Below are 17,682 nucleotides of genomic sequence, written 5' to 3'. Positions count from 1 at the left end.
TCAGACTGACGCCAGCTCACTAACAGTTGTGGGAGACCCCCAGCTAACACCACCTAGCAGCACAACTCGTAACTACAAAGCATGCGCGCGCAACAGATCGTTTCCGGTTATTTTTGGGTCCCCCCTCGTATATAATATATTTCTGTGTATATATGCCGAATGTAGATGTTATTTCGTAGGATGCCATGACCTGGTTGCTAGATTTGCAAGTTAGATTTTTCTTTGTTGTTAGAAATTGCCAAGAATTTGTAACATGTGAAAAATTCAGTGTGGTATTTGTGATACTTGCAGGGAGATTAGCTCATGATTAGATTGACATTAAAAAATTGTTTGATGTACCAGCATCACATCAGTTCACCATATCTGACATGTGTACTGTTTGGGATTGCCACCCATAACAAGCCCTAATGGTCAAGATGAGAAATTAGGCTGTGTAGCAAGATGCACAGATGTTTCATTTATGAACATTTAATTAAAATAAATTCCATTCAAATGCATATTTGAAAGAATTTAGTACAGTTGAATGACACATTTTTACATATACAGGATCTTTGGAGGCTGGCACTGAAAGGGTTAGATGATTACAACATAAGATAACTCTTGGACCTTTAGGATGAAAATTTTACTGTTGGCCAGTGGCTAGGTAGCTTCTTTGCAAGAGTTTATTTTCCCACCATGCATGTGTTTGCTGCACTTGTGTGCTATTCAGTAACTGTAAAGCAGTTGCATACAGGTTAGGGTATAGATTATTTTGTGCTTTTGTGGTATGTTGCTGATGATGATCCTGTTTTTGAGTGTGGCACTTTGTCTTTATGAAAAAAGGATAACATCAGCAGTCAGGATATATCTGCATGAACATACAAGTGTATGTACAAGTACATTTCAAGTGGTTAAGAGTGTCATCACCACACCATAAAGGGTGCTCTAGTGATAAGGCATGCCTTCCTGAGGCTTAGTTATCATGCTAATTCAACGTCTGTAACAGTATTATTTCCGTTATACCATGTGAATTAAAGAATGTGGTACAAGACTTAAGACAAATAATTACTTCACATTTATAGGTGATCTGTAGGTTAATATAGTAGGATGTATCTGCAGCTTGGGGTCTTGGCTTAACTGCACTTTTTTGGATGACATCACTCAGGCTGAATTAAACGTTTCTTTGAGAGTTAAATATATTATGAATTATGTCCATATAACAATATTGAATAAGGTGATTTTATTATACATTTGGGATTTGATGATATTAAGAATTGTTAAGAGCAAGAAAATGCATTTTGTAGTCTACAGTGAGCTAGGATATGAAGTTTACAAGCAATAAGGGTCCACAGGTGTATGACGAAAAATTGCAGTGTAATTGCAGTTATATTCATATGAGATAAAACACCATCCCTTATATATCTAAGGGCTTTTGTAATTTGAAGTTTGTATTTTCCTAAAACACATTTGAAGTAAGCAAATATTAGGCTAAATTAAAATTCTTTGTGTAAAAATTTGCAAAAGAAATAATTGAAGCACAATATTTTGTGGCATCCTTAAAGTGTAGTTGTTTTATTGGCTTAAAACTATTATATTTATGCCTTTACTTGTAGTTTAAATGATAATTTTTGTGGGTTATTCATTCAGTTTTCTTTGATCTGAAGGAGAATTGTCTGAAAGCCTCATAGAATTAATTCATAATTCTATATGTAATAATACAAATGCCATCATGAATGCAACAATTTATTTGGTTGTAGTTCGTCTTTTCTTCCTTTACACTACATGTTTCAACCATAACNTATTAAAGATGAGCAGCAACACACACACGTGAAGCCTGCACAGAATAATACATGAACAGTGCTGGAAACAAGAAATAGCCGCTGCAGCACATGTAGACACAGAGCAGGTATCCCTGTGATTTAAATCTTTAAATTTTGAATTTTAAATTATAAAAAAAATTAAATTTTAAACTGGAATTTTAAAACCAAATTGATGAGCATATGTTGGCGAGATTTTAAACAAAACTGACAGGCTGGTGTTTTAGATTTTGGATTCTATGCAGTGTGACAGCTATGTAGTGAAAAATACACCTGATGATGGCCAGTTATGGCTGAAACATATAGTGTAAAGGAAGAAAAGACAAAGAACTACAACTAAATAAATTGTTGCATTCATGATGGCATTTGTATTATTACATATAGAAGAGTATAGTGCAACAGGATGCTTAAATATAATATTGATTCATAATGTTTAGTATAGTAAGAAATTAATTATTTTGATGTTAAAAGGGCTTTAAATATTTGGAAATCACAAATTATGTTGATCCTGCTTACTGAGTCATCTAATGGTGACTATTTCCCTGTAACCTTGCATGGAAAGAATCACAAGGATAATGTGTGTTTGTTCAGGAAGCAGAATATAGTCCAAGAATGTTTTGCATGTACAAGTATGTGGGATGGCTAGAATTTTTCCATTAGCCCATGCTACTAATATAACTAAGCCTATAATAATTGTAATTAGGATTTCAGTTTTACACACTGGAACAGGAGATACTGTTCAAGATTGTTGGTACAATACTTGTATCTGGAATTGTTTACTAATTGTTGTTCTACTAATAAAACAAAATTGAAACATACTATTTCAAAAATAGTCACCAGCTGCTGTGTGAATTTCAGTAGTAGCATCCCCAGCTAACATTCAAATCTGGGCTACTGTTTCAGCTCTGATGTATAATTAAACATCTATTGTAATTCCAGGAAACTTACAATGTCATTCTTGTATTGACTACAGTGCAGGGAGGATAATTGTACATGAATAAGATGCATCCTGGTCATTCAGTGCTGATGCAACAAGAGGGTAGTGTGTGGGGTGGACCATCCAAATGTTCATGTATGGCTTGTGCTTCTCCTCACTAACTGTTACTAACAATGAACACTGGTTTGCCATTGCACATACTAATATTTTTATGTATACAAGTTTTTGAGTGCCCAATAAATTTAGTTAAACTGTGATTGACTTAATAATTGGTGTCAAGTCAGAAAACCCAGGGTTTAACAACAAGCAAAGCATGGTTCGAAATGTGGCACTCACAACTTCTGCTGCGACGTTTAACTAACTTTATTGGGCAGAAGATTAAAAGAGAGCAAGGGAAGAAGTTGTTCAGTGATTGTATTTGTGTAATATATAAATGCTATGAAGCGTATTTTGGCTGTGTGTTTAGTTCAGCTTATTTCTAGACATCAGGGTAATCCTTTTTCTACAACTGAAAAGCACTATGTAACTCTTAATGCTCTTACTGTTGTTCCATAGTGCCAACCTTTTGCTCTCTTTATTCTCATTTTCTGGTTCTTGTTGCTTGCGTTTTGCTTGTGGCAGCTTTGTTTGATAATGATGAATGCTACATCGAGCCTGCTTGTGTGCTGTTTGCCCTGCAATGTCCTTCCTTCCTCACAATCATGATCTTAGCACCAAAGCATTCCATGTTTTCTTTTTCACATCGGGTAGAGACACTTGCAGTTTATTTGTCTCAGATACTATTATTTTTCAGGCAAATATCTTACCTAGGGTTCAGGAGAAATTAAGTAGCCAGAGCAGTGTCTCTGGTACATCATGAGAAAACATTTTTAGCATCGGAGCACATAACTGAGCAAGATTACTTAGAATTGCCTTGTTTAAGTCATTTGGCAATACCTGGCTAGCGACAGCAGATATTTAAGTATCATAAAACAACCTGTTCAGGTACAAATTCATACTTCACTTTTAAGCTTGAGTTCTGATTGTTTTACCATATGTCTTGATCCGAGAGATACGTTTTTTGTTTGTTTTTTAGTGCCACTAGTGCAAGAATGCTGAAGGTTCATTACTTGCAGAGACATGCCAGTGGTACCCAAACTGAAAACTTTCTCCTTCTAATTATAAATATTTGATGATCAGCTGTCATCATGGAAACTGTAGTCCAGAAAGTGTGTATAACAATATAATGAAGATATTGATGCAGCACAGTAACCCGGATATCTCTTAATATAAGCTGCTGTGTATATGTTATTAGCTTACTAGACATACTGAATTAAAGTGTAATTAGGTAATTGAAAAGATTATTTCAGTTTTGTTATGAAGGTTAATGATATTTAACTTTTGATTCACATCATAGAGATTGTCATGTGTAAGGGGGGTAGGTGTGACAAAATTAATGGGTTCTAGATCAAATGACTGGATTTATTAGCACTTCGGTTACAATCTCTCCCAATTACAGTTAATACAGCGCTATTACTGATTTGCACAATTTACAGTTCACCGTTGCACACCACTAGGATTCTCAGTTTCCCCTAGTCGTCTCCCTACATGCATGGGCTGTTGCTGCATTCTGGCTACGTCAGTCATCTCTCGCTGGCTCCTGCTCGTTTTTCAAGCGTCGTTTGTTTCCTCCTGTCAGCTTGCAGTTGTTTGTCGAGCGCCGTTTTTCTCTTCTTTCTGGCTCCAGTTTTGTCATCCAGTGGCAGTCATTTCTCATCCAGCGTTGGTCATCTTCTTCGTCTGATTCTTGATGGTAGTGCCCTCGAAAGTGGCAGATGCTCCCACTGCACTAGCACTTAATCTACTGGGATTCTCTTCATTCCATGGGGGGGAGGGGGCTGGCTCTTTCAAAATATTCTGACCATCATGTACCACACTCTGGAGGATGTTCCAGCTGCTGTGTTGGCTGCTTCCAGCTCTAGGGCCTGATTGAGCGTCTCACCGAGTGTCTTCCTGTCTGCCCCCCCCTCAAGAATAGCTGTTGTTTTATGCCTTGCTCTCTTATCCCATCAGTGAATGCATGAGCGGGTTCTTTACTAATTAGGTGTTCAGGTAGTTTAAAATTGATACCATGAACCAAGTGGTCTATGGCTTTGGCATACTTCTAGGGGGATTTCCTGACAAACTGGGTCTTTCTCTCCAGCTGGGAGTGGAACGCTTTTTCCACATAGTGATCATCATATTGATTGTTAAATGACTCAGTAACCTCTTCGTCTGTCACTCCAATAGGGACACCATATAGAATGTGGGCAGTCAGCTCATTCAAGGTGGTGGTCAGGTATGTGGCTTCTTCATAGTGCTTCCGTTAGTTATGCTCCACTCCAGTCTCAAACAGCCATGTTCCACCTGCAGTTTGATGTTGATCCATCGAACTTAGGTGGCTGCACTGTGCCCGTGCTATTTCCTGTTCTCCTGCAAGATCCATGATAAGATGGGGTTTGACTCCTGTTATCTGCGTTTTGAACTTGCTTCCCATGGTTTCTGTCTTGAAGTGAAACTATTCATGGAGATCCTTCTTTGTGTCCACTATCTCCCCGCAGAGGCTTGGGGTCCAAATGTTGAGGGACATTTGGGAAAGCCAGGTGGGACTGAAAATAAATGGGACACAGCAGCTGCTGACGTATGTTAATGATGTAAATCTATTGGGAGATATAATAGATAAGAAAGTTAAAGTTGTCCCTGTGCTTAGCTAATTAAGCACTACACCATGAAGGCGAATGGGGGAGTGAACGTATAAGACTCACATTTTCTTGACGTCGGCATTATTTGGAGTGGTCAGTTTCTCACTTTGGCTGCTTAAGCCCCAGGGAAAGAGCCCACAGTACCCATTGGATAGGAGGCTGGATGGGCACCAAGCTGGTCTGGATAACGGGGAGAAGAAAAATTTCTTGGCCCTACCAGGACTTGAACTCTGACCCCTCGGTCATCCATCCCATAGCCAGTCACTGTACCGACCATGCTATCCTGGTGATAGAATAGATACTGTAAACTAAACACAGAAACTCTTTAACTGTGGCTAGTGAAGAGGTTGGTCTAGAAATAATCGCAGAGGAAACTAAGTGTATTTTGCTGTTTTATAATCAGATTGCATGTCAAACTCATAACATAAAAAGATAGCTAATATATCCTTTGAAAATGTGGCTCAATTCAAATATTTGGGAATGAGAGTAACAAATGAAAATTTGATTCATGAGGAAATTGAGAAGAGATTGAATTCAGGTAATGCTTGCTACCATTCAGTCCAGAAAATTTTACCTTCTCATCTGCTGTCTAAGAATGCAAAAAATTAAGAGTATACTAATCTATAATTTTGCCTGTGGTTTTGTATGAGTCTGAAACTTTGTCTCTGACATTAAGAGGAAACCAAACCAAAGGTTTGAGAAGAGGGTGCTAAGGACACTATTTGGACTGAAGAGGGAAGAAGTGACAGGAGGTTGGAGAAAACTGCATAATGAAGAGCTTCATAACTTGTACTCTTCTCCAACTATATATTTGAATGATCAAATTAAGGAGAAAGGGATGGGCAGGGCATGTAGCACGAATGGGGAGAAGAGGCATGCATATAGAATATTGGTGGGAAAGCCAGAAGGAAAGAGACCACTAGGAAAATCAGGACATTTGGACAATGTTAAAGTGGATCTTGGAGAGACAGGATGGGATGGTATGGACTGGATCAATCTGGCTCAGGATAAGGACCAGTGGAGGGCTCTTGTGAACATGATAATGAATCTCTGGGTTCCATAAAGTGCTGAGAAGTTCTTGAGTAGGTGTATAATTGGTGGCTTCTCAAGAAAGGCTGATCCCCATGAAGTTAGTTTAATAAGGGTACTAGTAGGGTATGTGTACTGAAATATTATATGTTATAGGAATAGAAATTTACGTGAGATGCTGAAGCATAAAACCATGGAGTTAAATTCTTGGGCCCCTAAGTTTAAAAAGTAGCAAATCAGTAAATATTCCTTCATTCATTGGGAGTATGTTTAGAAATTAGCAGCAGGATCAGTAAGTAATATTTGATTTTTATGATTGAATACAGAAAGGATATTTCTAGATTTTTTAATTATCAGCATTACTTTTCCTCCCCATTACTGCAGATAATAGACAGTTCACTATACCCTGCTATTAAGATGCATATTATCAGGAAAACACTGAAATGAGGTGGAATATTAAGCCCGCCCTTTTCTTACTTCACCTGTTTCCGTCTAGAGCTTCTCGAGAATCACTGTTAGGTGCTCTCTCTTCTCTCGCCGTTCCTCTTGTTGTGCGATGCGATGCAACTTCCAGCCTCACCTTACCTGTTGCAGCGTCGCTCGTCTTCTCCTTGTTGTAGCACTCTTTAATTTCTCAGGGNTTCTCAGGGTTTTTTTTTTTTATGCTAGCCAGTAGGTAGGGCAAGGAGTTCTATCCTCAGGATCGCATACAGGACCTTAACTCAGAAGAGCACAGGGAAGCAATCAAATGCACACGTACAACATGATTCTGGTTTATTGTAGCACCATTTCTTTGATAACCGTTCATACTTATCACTACAACACATACATTAATATGACAGTTAAATGACTCTTGCTTATTCGCAAACTCGCCTGTTAATTTATTTATTTCTTTATTTACTTATACTTGGCTGAATCCTTTGTTTTTAGATTTAGATGATGTAATTTCCGGTCTGTGCACAAAGTAACATGGTAACAGAGTCCTTTGTTTGAATTTGGAAGAACGTAAGTTTACGTCCGTGCACACCAACGAATCGTAACCGACTGACTTTCAAAACCGACGCTCTGGATAGCGTCCCTTTAGTTCCCGCTCTCCTGAATTCAAGAAACATCTTATCTTGCCTTCATTGGTCAATTTAAACTAAGGGAGTTTACATAACTTCCTAGATTTCCAATGGGCTGTCAGCTTTCTCCACACTTAGCCAAATTTGCTCCAACGTCTTTGCTGTCAAAAATGATGTATTCTGGGCTACGCGTCAGAAAGCGAATACACCCCCCCCCTTTCTTAAACTTACGACCCTTCACGCTTGTCATCTCACAATTCTCGACATGGTCGCTTTCTGCCATTCCAGCTATCCTAAGGAGTCTCAGCAGGGAGTCTTCCTGCCTGGCTCTTGCATGTGTGTTAAAACTAATTGTTTAACCACCTAAATACATAAACAGGTCTATGTCCATCTACTATTCCTTAATGTAACCTATTATTTTATAATACACATAACTAAATAAAAAAAAATAAATGGAGGGCGGCATTGGACGATTATAATATGAAGTTCATCGAAATAAACTCGGAAGGTAAGTATTTTTCATAACATATCTTTGAGGGGAAGTGAGATAGTACAAATGTTTTCCTTTGTCTATAATACAGTTAATGATAAATAAATATATATATATATATATATATATATATACACTATGTCTGTGTGGCCTCACAATTTAGATTTTCGGCCTTATAATGTGTTCAGTGTTCAACTCTTCCTCTCTTTTGTTGTGAGCATTTTGGGCAGCTCTGCAGGACATTTGTGTCCCATTATTATGATCTCTGACTGTTAGTATATTTAATTCAATCTCAATATTATTCACTTCATGAAACATTGATTACATTTTAGTAATTATTTAGTTGAATAGCATAAGCTCGTGTCATTCTCAGATGTCAGAATTAAATACACGTGCTTAAATCTCCTTTAGCCGTCAGGTGTGTCAAATTTGAGTTCAAAGCCAGTGTTTCAGAGACCTGCTATGTGTCCATCATCAGGGATAATATGGAAATTGACCACAAATTGCTGATATATATCTCAGTCATTGCAGTGCCTCCTTACTGACATGCTGGACAATAATAGAGCACAGTATAATTTAGCTGTTCCCTCTTTCACTTTAGATCTGCCACCCTGTTGCTTAACCTGGGCAGTGGTTCTCCATCTGTTGACTAATCCCTGACTGTTGTTTAACCTGACCATCCCGGGCAACATATTAACTTGATGTGCAGATTTAATGTTTAGGCATGATGGAACCTGTCTTCCTTTTTGTTTAGTCTGTGTATAGACCTGTCCCATTGAGTGTTGTTAACCTATCTGTGTTAGAAACCTATAAAATGATTAGTTTGAAATCTTTTTCCCTCTTGATATTTGGGTGTAGATCTTATTACCTTTTTAACAAGTCAGTCCATATAACTCTGTTTTGAGTAGTATCTTGAATCCTGTGACTTCATTCAAAGGCTCAATTCAATGCTTGCTTTAGTACCACAAATTTATCTGGTTGATACATATTTTCCAAGGTGCCAGTCATGTTCCTTATATCTTGCCACAATGGGTATACCTGTCTGTCCTATACACACTTGTTCACTCATATGATACACTGTAGATCCCTGAGACTTACAGCATCCTTCACTGGTCTTAACATGTGTGAGCTCCTCTTAGATAGGGTGTGGAATGTCTTTATAGTAAATTTATCTGGCAACCTTCGGATGTTTTATGATGTAATGTGTTAGAACAGTAACATAGCCACCCCAGACAGTCACTTTTTTTTAGTGTTTGCTGCCTTACATTTCTGTCATGTAGCTGTGTTGGAGTCTGCTGCACTGCAACTGTTCCCTTAGATGTCAAACTTTGTCTTTGAGACTGTCAGTGTCATGGATAATTTTGATGCAGCTGGTGATCATTGACAAAACCACATGCTTTTTGACCGGATATGGTGTGATTCTGCATGGCAGTAGAGATCCATATGGGTGGGTTTTCCATATAACATATGTCCTAGTGAGCCATCCAGCCTTTTATCATGGAGAAAACTATGAAATGGGAATGAGGATGGCTCAATTTGATTCTGTTCTCCTGTTGCCCAGCATGACAATAAGGAAGAGAGATTGCATTTTCTGACACGTGTGTGTGTGTGTGTGTGTGTGTGTATATATATATATATATATATATATATACACACACCTATTACTGTGACTAATGGCCATTGCCCACATAAGTTCTGATGATGGAAACAGCATGTCTCTGGAACATTGGGTTTCAATTCACCATGGACATGGCTGACCATCCAAGAAGATAGCAGTGCATTTATTTGCCATGAAAGCTTGAAATAAATGCCTTGTAATACATTTGTTGATATTGTTATATTTAGGATATCCATGTCTGATATTTTCATTTTAAGTTTCCGGATTTTAATTTCAGGGTTTTATGTTTTAGTTGATAAATTTGATTGTCACACTTGGCTTAAATGGAAAGCACAAAAGAAAAGCTTTTCTAGCTTCAGACTTCAAGTGATATGTTCTGTTTTTTTTTTTTTTTTTACTTATTTATATACCAGTTATTACCGATATTTCTTCTTCAGAATAAATTTTGGATTTCATAAAAGCAGGGAACTTTTTGTGATATCTGACATTGGCTAGTAAAAGTTATAGACTTCTACATTATGGTGCTATGAAATTTGGTGGATAGCTACTGACATTTTGGAAGAACCTGCTTCCTGATGTCCCAGTTTCGTTCCACTATCTTTACTGCATCATCCCCCACCACATGCCTGAAACTCACTTGCTTGACCTCTCTCCCTTACACCATCAGTTTGGGCTGTGCCAAAGCTCAAGCAGTTAGTCACTGGCTTCTCATCGTGGCGGCCCACGTTCGATCCCGGGTCTGGTCAAGTGGGATTTGTGGTGGACAAAGTGGCACTGTGGTAGATTTTCTCTGAGTACTTCGGTTTCCCCTGCCAATCTTCATTCCACCAGTTGCTCCACAATCACCCTCACCTATCATCTGGGGCTGGTACAACAGGCCAGAAGTGCCCGCAATACAAGGGACTTAGTCCAACCCCACTAGCAATAAAAAAACATACACCATCAGTTGACTTTCAAAGGACAACATGGCATTGTATCCCAAGGGATACTCTTCTTTTGTATACATAACGGATTTTCACAGTCATTCGCTACAGTTTATATTCAGTTATGCTCTTATAGAAGACTTAAGTTAGGTTAAGTTCATGAAGACTTCATATGTATATTGATAAGATGAGGAAAGGAGACTGTTTATTGGAGCAATGGCTCAGAAATACAAACAGAAAATAATATTAAATTTGGGGATATTCCTTGTAAGTATTCTAGGTCATTCCATCTCCTCATTCTGCTGATTTGTAAGGCTGCTCCTTGCTACCTGTGCAACTTACATACCTCCCAACTCATATAATGTCATAAAACCAATACTTTACACAAATACATTTCTTTTGGAGATATTTTTATTTATGAAAAAAGTGAAGGGGTGGTGATCTTGCTTACCCAAAAAGAGAAAGTCACTGACTATAACTGCTTCTTCACATCATGTGATTCTTCAGTAAGGCACTGAATATACAGTTATGATTTATAGAAAATCACATGGTTGCAGACTTAAGCTCATTAAGAGCCATATGAGAAGGCTTGAAAATTATTGAGTACCTTGGCAAATTGTCTCAGAAGTGAGTGTTTTAACCAGTTATGCATGCTGTCAACATGGATTTGAATTTATGGAATACAGATACTGAATCCAATTTTTTACTACCGTACATGTTCTACTGAACTGTTGTAAAAAAGAAACAAAATATACCACATTTCTTCCAATGTACTACATTTTCTGATGTGCTGAATGAGCGTGACTCTCAACAAGCCTGGGTGTGACGCTTGTTCTGTCCACAACTTGTATGATGGATGTAACAGACAGACTGATAGTAGGTCTTTCTGTGAGATAGCCAAAAAGTGGAAATAAATGCAGATCTGCCTTTAGTGTAGGTGTAGGAAGTTAAGATGTCGTGTAATGGTTTTGCATCTGAAGTTAAAAATAGTAACAAATGTATTGGTGCTTAAACTTGATGAGCTTTGGGTTACTACTAATGACACTTCGCTTTATGTGCTGTGTGAAAAATCCTCTCAAGAAATGTGTCTGGCTGGCAAGCTAAGTCTTGCTAACCTCTGTTGAGGCTCAGTAAAAGCCTATTACACCTCTTCTCAATGAAATTAATACTCTGAACAAAATATGGGTAAAATTTTCTGTAATGTTTCTGTCTGACATGGATGAGTTGTGTAAAACATACAAGTAAACAAGACAGTCTTAAAAACTTTTGATAGAAAGCACCAAGGGAGGAGACCAATTGGAAAATTTGTGAGTAGATAGAATGACATTAAAATGGATTGGAGAGAAAAAGTTTATGAGAGCTGGATTGAGTTGTCTAGAATGGAAATAAATCTTTGGCTTCTGTGGTTACAAGGATGTCATGTAATAGCGTTATGTATGGTGAAGAGAATTTCAACCTTATGTTTCATTATAATCTAGGAAATGGCTTGGCATTGCTTTGTGTAACTACTACTTATAATTATGGGGTTTTCTTGGACTGTGGTCCCCTATTTCTCTGCTTAGCTACTATTTTGCTTTGAGTATTCATATTACATCTGTTTTTTGAGCAGACCTGATAACTGAAAATCTGAGAGTCTAAAAGTGAAAATAGAAACCAGTGGGATCAGAAGGTAGAGTGCAAATAAATCTCAAACTGTTTACATCACCTGTATTCATGTATTACACAGAAAAGTCAGAAATGGCAACATTTAAGTTCTTATCAAGTTTTGTTATAATATCAGGACTTTTCTTTTTGTATATCTTGAATAATTTCTGTGTCTGAATGATTTTTTACTTGATTCTCATTTTATGTTTTACCAACTGAATATTGGTGCAATTGATTCTCTTATTAATGAATGCAGTCATGACAATCTTTGTGTTTGTAAATATGCCTGTGGCAATGTTCTTTGTTCACTAATGGGGTGATGAGAAACTTTTGTTCATGAATGCAACTGCAATGAAGTTGATGCGAACATAATACATATTTTGTTTCTGCACTGAGCATGGGAAGTCTTTGCTTTAGCATTACCCATCTAATTCATCCATCTTCAATTTTTCTACGTGATTTGGCATGATTTTTAGGCACAACCGATAGCAGTGGAGCTGGCAGCAAAGTTGCTTGGCAATCGCGTGGCTGTGTCACCTATAGTAACTGTGGAGCCTCGAAGACGCAAGTTTCACAAACCTATCACCCTAACAATACCTGTACCTCAGGCTGCTAACAAGGGCATGATCAACCAGTATTCAGGAGATGCTCCTACCTTACGACTTCTCTGCAGCATCACAGGTGAGTTTTCTGTATATTTACCACTACTTTCGAGGAAAACGAGGCATGGTGGGCACATGCCATAGCAGCCACTGTTGGTGTAGTTCTGTGGTGCTTACAGTCACATAATCTTGGGATGAGAACTCTCTCTTTAAAAAATGAACTGAAGGACTATTTGGCTTTGTATTATCATAACAGGTAGATATAGCAGCATGCATTTTATGTCAAGAATTGTGTAGTAGTAGTAGTGGGTTTATAAGTATGTTAGCTATTTTGAATATTTTAACTTCTCTCTATATATTAAGCCATGATACCTCAGTCAGGAAGGTAAATGGATGTTGAGGTCATCATCACTGCAAAAGTACCTCTGAGACCTATTTATCTTTCCACTACGTGGCTGAGAGTGAGTTATCGAAAGGTTTAAGCTGGCTGCTCACCCACATTTAGTGATAAACCCTACGCTGATAATGCCTTATCCCATGCTCCTGTATGCCTTCATGACATGGTGCTTAGGTTCTGGGCCAACTTTATGTTTTCTTTGTATTCTGTATGTACTTTTCTTGTGTGAAAGATGAAATAACAAGTGATTAAAGAAAATTATATAATGAGAATGATAATATTAAAATTGATCTCAAAGAATTAGGTTGAGAAAATGCAAACAGATTGACTTAATCAGGGTAAGGGTAGTGATCTTCTGTCAACGTGGATGTGATCCAACAGGTTTCATAATAGAAAGGAGTTCCTTTGTCAGCTGAGGCATTTTTTGGCTGCTCCACAGACCCTGTTCAACGAAGATATGTATTATTCATTACAGTAAATAGCAATATATGGTTATTTTATGGTCACAAGTTAAGGAACTGGCCTCTGAGAGCCTCAAGCTCAGTACCTGTCCATATCCATTAGAGGTATCCTTTACCAACAATATCCCTCAGTTTTCTCAGTGTCTGAAATGTATGACTAAAACTCCTATTCTGATTTGTCAGAGTCCATGTAAATGCCTTAGACTGGTTGTCATTATCAAATGTTAGTAATGGCACATGCCACATGACTGCTTTCATGTCAGGAATCTGTTCATCTTCTTAAAAGGAAGTGAAGTTTATGACTGTGCAGTGTATTTTTATTTTCCGTAAATGATCATAGGTATGTATGGGGCATGTTATACTACAAAGAACCAGTTTTAAAAATTTGTGAAAATGGCAGTACAACTTTCCATTAATGTGTTTAGACTGTGTTAGTTATTCCCTTGTTGACTGAAAAAAATGTGCACTTTCTGGCTAATGTAATATGCTCAGAGACTGCAGGTTATTAAAAGTATATCTTTGGTGATTGAGAGTGTTGTATTTTTATAATTACACCCACAGTTGAATGAAAAGAAAATGGCAGCACATGCATATTGTGTTTATGAAGCTCCACATATCACCTTTTTTAATGTAGTAGATATCATGATGATGTTCTGTGTTGGCCGAAACGTGTTTGAGCATTTCTCTTTTAGTGTTTTGATACTGTATACACATCCATCGGCTTTATAAACTATACTCTTATGCTCCTACCATGCAGGAAGAAAAACCCAGACTCTTAAATCTGGGGAACTAGGGTGCCATTAGTTGGGGCCAACATTTGTTACCTGACAAACTGGAAACTTTTCATTTGGAACAGCTCAAACAAACTTGCTAAATGGTGTGGTATACCAACTTATTGCAACTTCCTCTTCTTCTAATTATGGAAAAATGAAATTGTATAATATATCTATGTGTACAGTTATCATTATGGTAGTCACAGAAAAGATAAATGGACTAGACGAAACCTTCACTGTTAGTGACTTACTTCTGTGTTTAATAAGTTGATGGGAAATTTCAAACTTCCAAATTCGACAGTTATGCATGTTAATCAGTCCACAAGTTTGAAAAATTGCTTCTTCAGAGAAAACAGTATCTGTTATCATGGTTACAGAAATACAACACTTTAAAATTCCAAACATATTTTCTGAGGATTCTGAGCTATATATTATTGTGTAACAAATAAAATGAATGGGGAAGTGAAAGAAAATTAAATTTATTCTAAATTATTGCTAATATTAATGTATAATATGGTTCTTAATGTCATATATTTCCTAAGAGATTTAGGTTACATAGACTGTAAATGTTGCTCCAGCAGTAACGCATGAAAATATTACTGGGGAAGGGGGTCACCAGTTATTATTTCACCTATTATTATTCAGTTATTTGTGGATTTTCTCAGTCTCTCCATGTGAATGCTGGACAGTACCTTGAAGAAGGACATGACTGCTTCCTCCCTAGTCCTGTCTTGTCTTGATCAGCTGCATAAACATTCACCTCTTTTGACATCATTGTTGCAGTTGATACCATATCTCTAACAATGTACAAACCAAGCAATCTGCAGTACAAACTCATTTAGTCCTTCAGATATTTTAGTCATAGAAAGGTTTGAATTAAAATGAATATTTTAGGAATAGCTTCCAATACTGAATGTGAAATGCATTCACATACATCCAGGCTCAAGTTCATATGGTGCCTCAGAATCTATGCCTTTGCAAGGTTTTGATTCATTATTCATTTGCAAGTTGAAACTTGTTAGTAGAAATTTAGACATAGGCTATTCTACGAACCTGTTATGTGTATGTTATGCCTGAGATTATGTGTAAATCAATGGCTGCACTGTGAAACAAAGGGATATAAGTGAGAACAGAGAAGACAGATACTGATTTCATATTGTTTCTAAGCTTCTGTAAAATTGCATTAATGTAACATCAAATCAAGATGAAAGTGCTTTACTCTCCTTTCAATGTGATGACGTGGGTATGCTTGTGTGCACTGCTTTCATGCAACCAAAGGAAATAATTACCTGATGGTTGGTGATGAGCAACTTAACTTTTACTTATGCTGGCCATTGGAGGGAGACTATTGAGCAGCAAGTTTCAAGACTCAGCTGTTAGGTGTAAAATTACTTTGCTTGTTCTGTAATTGCTTTCACTGTTCTATCTGATGACGAAGAGATGGTGTTGTGTGTCTGTGTACTTCTTTATGCCTCACTTCTGTCCTTTCACTTCTCGGGTGAGGAGCACATGTTGAAAGGGAGCCAACATTCCAAGTAGATCAGCTGAGTGTTGTGTGTCAGGAGTTAATTATGGAATGTCACTATAGGCTAAGATTGGTTGCCTGAAGTGAGAGCAAGATATCCAGCATTGCTTGCTGTCTCGTTCCATTCTGAATTGACATTTTGAGTAGAATATCCTTTTTGGCTTGCATTGCCATGTGACAGTCATGCCTTGCTGGATACTCTACACATTGCTGTGTTTCTATAAGTAGACATCCATAGGGGATTTGAGTTCAGTTTTGTAGTTCTAAATTGGGTTTCACAAATTTTTTACTATCTTTTGTGATTTTTTGAACATTTTATATTACTTTAATAGCTCTATTAGTTTTTATTCTTTTGAGAGAGAAATTAGATGTTGTCTTTACAAGTGTTCTTGTGCAGTAATTCTATATAACTTGCAGGGGTTGGCAACCTTGCTTCTGTACGTAGTGTGCTCGCCCTAAGACCACAGGTTTTAAGAAGTAACTGTATAGTTTGAGTAACGGACTGTGCTTGGGATGGTGTTGTGTTCACAATAAGAGCTTCAGCATGGCTCAGAACATGTCATTGACATGCCTGTTTGTGAAGAGTGCATTTCTGGAAACATAACACCATTGCAACTCAGCTGCGTTACATAGTTTAGTTGTGTAGTACAGTGCTCCAGGGGAACATGTGTATGTTCTACTGTCTGAACACTGGCTAATGTAGCTAGTAGTATTTATTTTCAGTGATTTGTTTTTATATCAGTTTCATTGTTGCCATCTTTTCATATTTTATAAACATTTAGTGAATGACCTAAAATAAGCTAGCTTTTTGTTTAGAATTCTGTAACATGAGCAGGTTACCATCCACTGTCATAGGGTGAGAAAACAGAACAGGAAGTATCAGAACATAGGGATTGTGATCTCTTTTGACTTTATTACTTCGTTCTAATGATTAACAAATTTAAAGGCTTCTTGAATTTTCATTTTCCAAAGATGTAATATGTGCATTCATGTATTTAATAGCAAGAAGGTTGAATAAAGTACAGAACTGTAAGGTTTCTTATGTTGGACTCTATCCATCATCTGGTATTAAGACAAAAACCACAACATTTCGAAGACTGGATCTGTCTCCATCCTCAGGTGGATAGGCAAGATAGACCTACTCAGTTGGGCCCGTTAGAAAGAGCTAGTGAGACCCAACTGAGTAGGTCTATCTTGCTCCATCCACCCGGGAACGGAGACAGATCCAGTCTTCAAAACGTGGTTTTTTGTCTTATACATACCAGATGATGGATAGAATCCAAAATAAGAAACCTTTCAGTTCAGTACAGCATACACCATCGTCAGAATCCTTTCAAGTCTATTTGAATAAAGTACCAAAATAATTTCTGTCCACCAAAAGTGAAATGGAGTGAACAGTCAGTGTGTGTAAAGGCAGATGTGGTGTTGTATCGTGTGAGGATAGTGCCAGAGCTCTCGAAGCACACTTAGAGGGTTGCCGGCCCCTGGCTATGTCGACTGTGTTGTAACTAATTCGCTCCCTCACTTTGCTGCATTGCTGCACGCATGGCAGGGGTGTTTCGGAAAAGATCACTTAAAGGTAATGGGCAACACTCTCTGTTGTTTTATATATAATTATTATATATTCCTTTCTGTCTTGAATTATATATTTTTAACAAAAATCACCAATTATTAAAAACAGTTAACACCACACACTTTTCTTA

At 37.5% G+C, this 17,682-nt stretch overlaps 1 protein-coding gene across 1 annotated transcript in view; it reads left to right on the top strand.

The window, feature by feature from the left end:
- The window catches only part of LOC111866424 (ankyrin-3), a 235,021-nt gene that overhangs the window by 122,800 nt on the left and 94,539 nt on the right, over positions 1–17,682 (top strand). Inside the window, exon 25 of the mRNA XM_033752256.1 lies at positions 12,698–12,902. Coding sequence (XP_033608147.1) covers positions 12,698–12,902 — 205 coding nt within the window. The remainder of the gene's footprint in view (positions 1–12,697; positions 12,903–17,682) is intronic.

This window comes from Cryptotermes secundus, unplaced genomic scaffold (genome assembly GCF_002891405.2).
Source record: "Cryptotermes secundus unplaced genomic scaffold, Csec_1.0 scaffold271, whole genome shotgun sequence".
NCBI classification, from domain to species: domain Eukaryota; kingdom Metazoa; phylum Arthropoda; class Insecta; order Blattodea; family Kalotermitidae; genus Cryptotermes; species Cryptotermes secundus.
The sequence above is the reverse complement of the archived record's forward strand: the minus strand, read 5'-3'. Positions and strand labels throughout refer to the sequence as shown.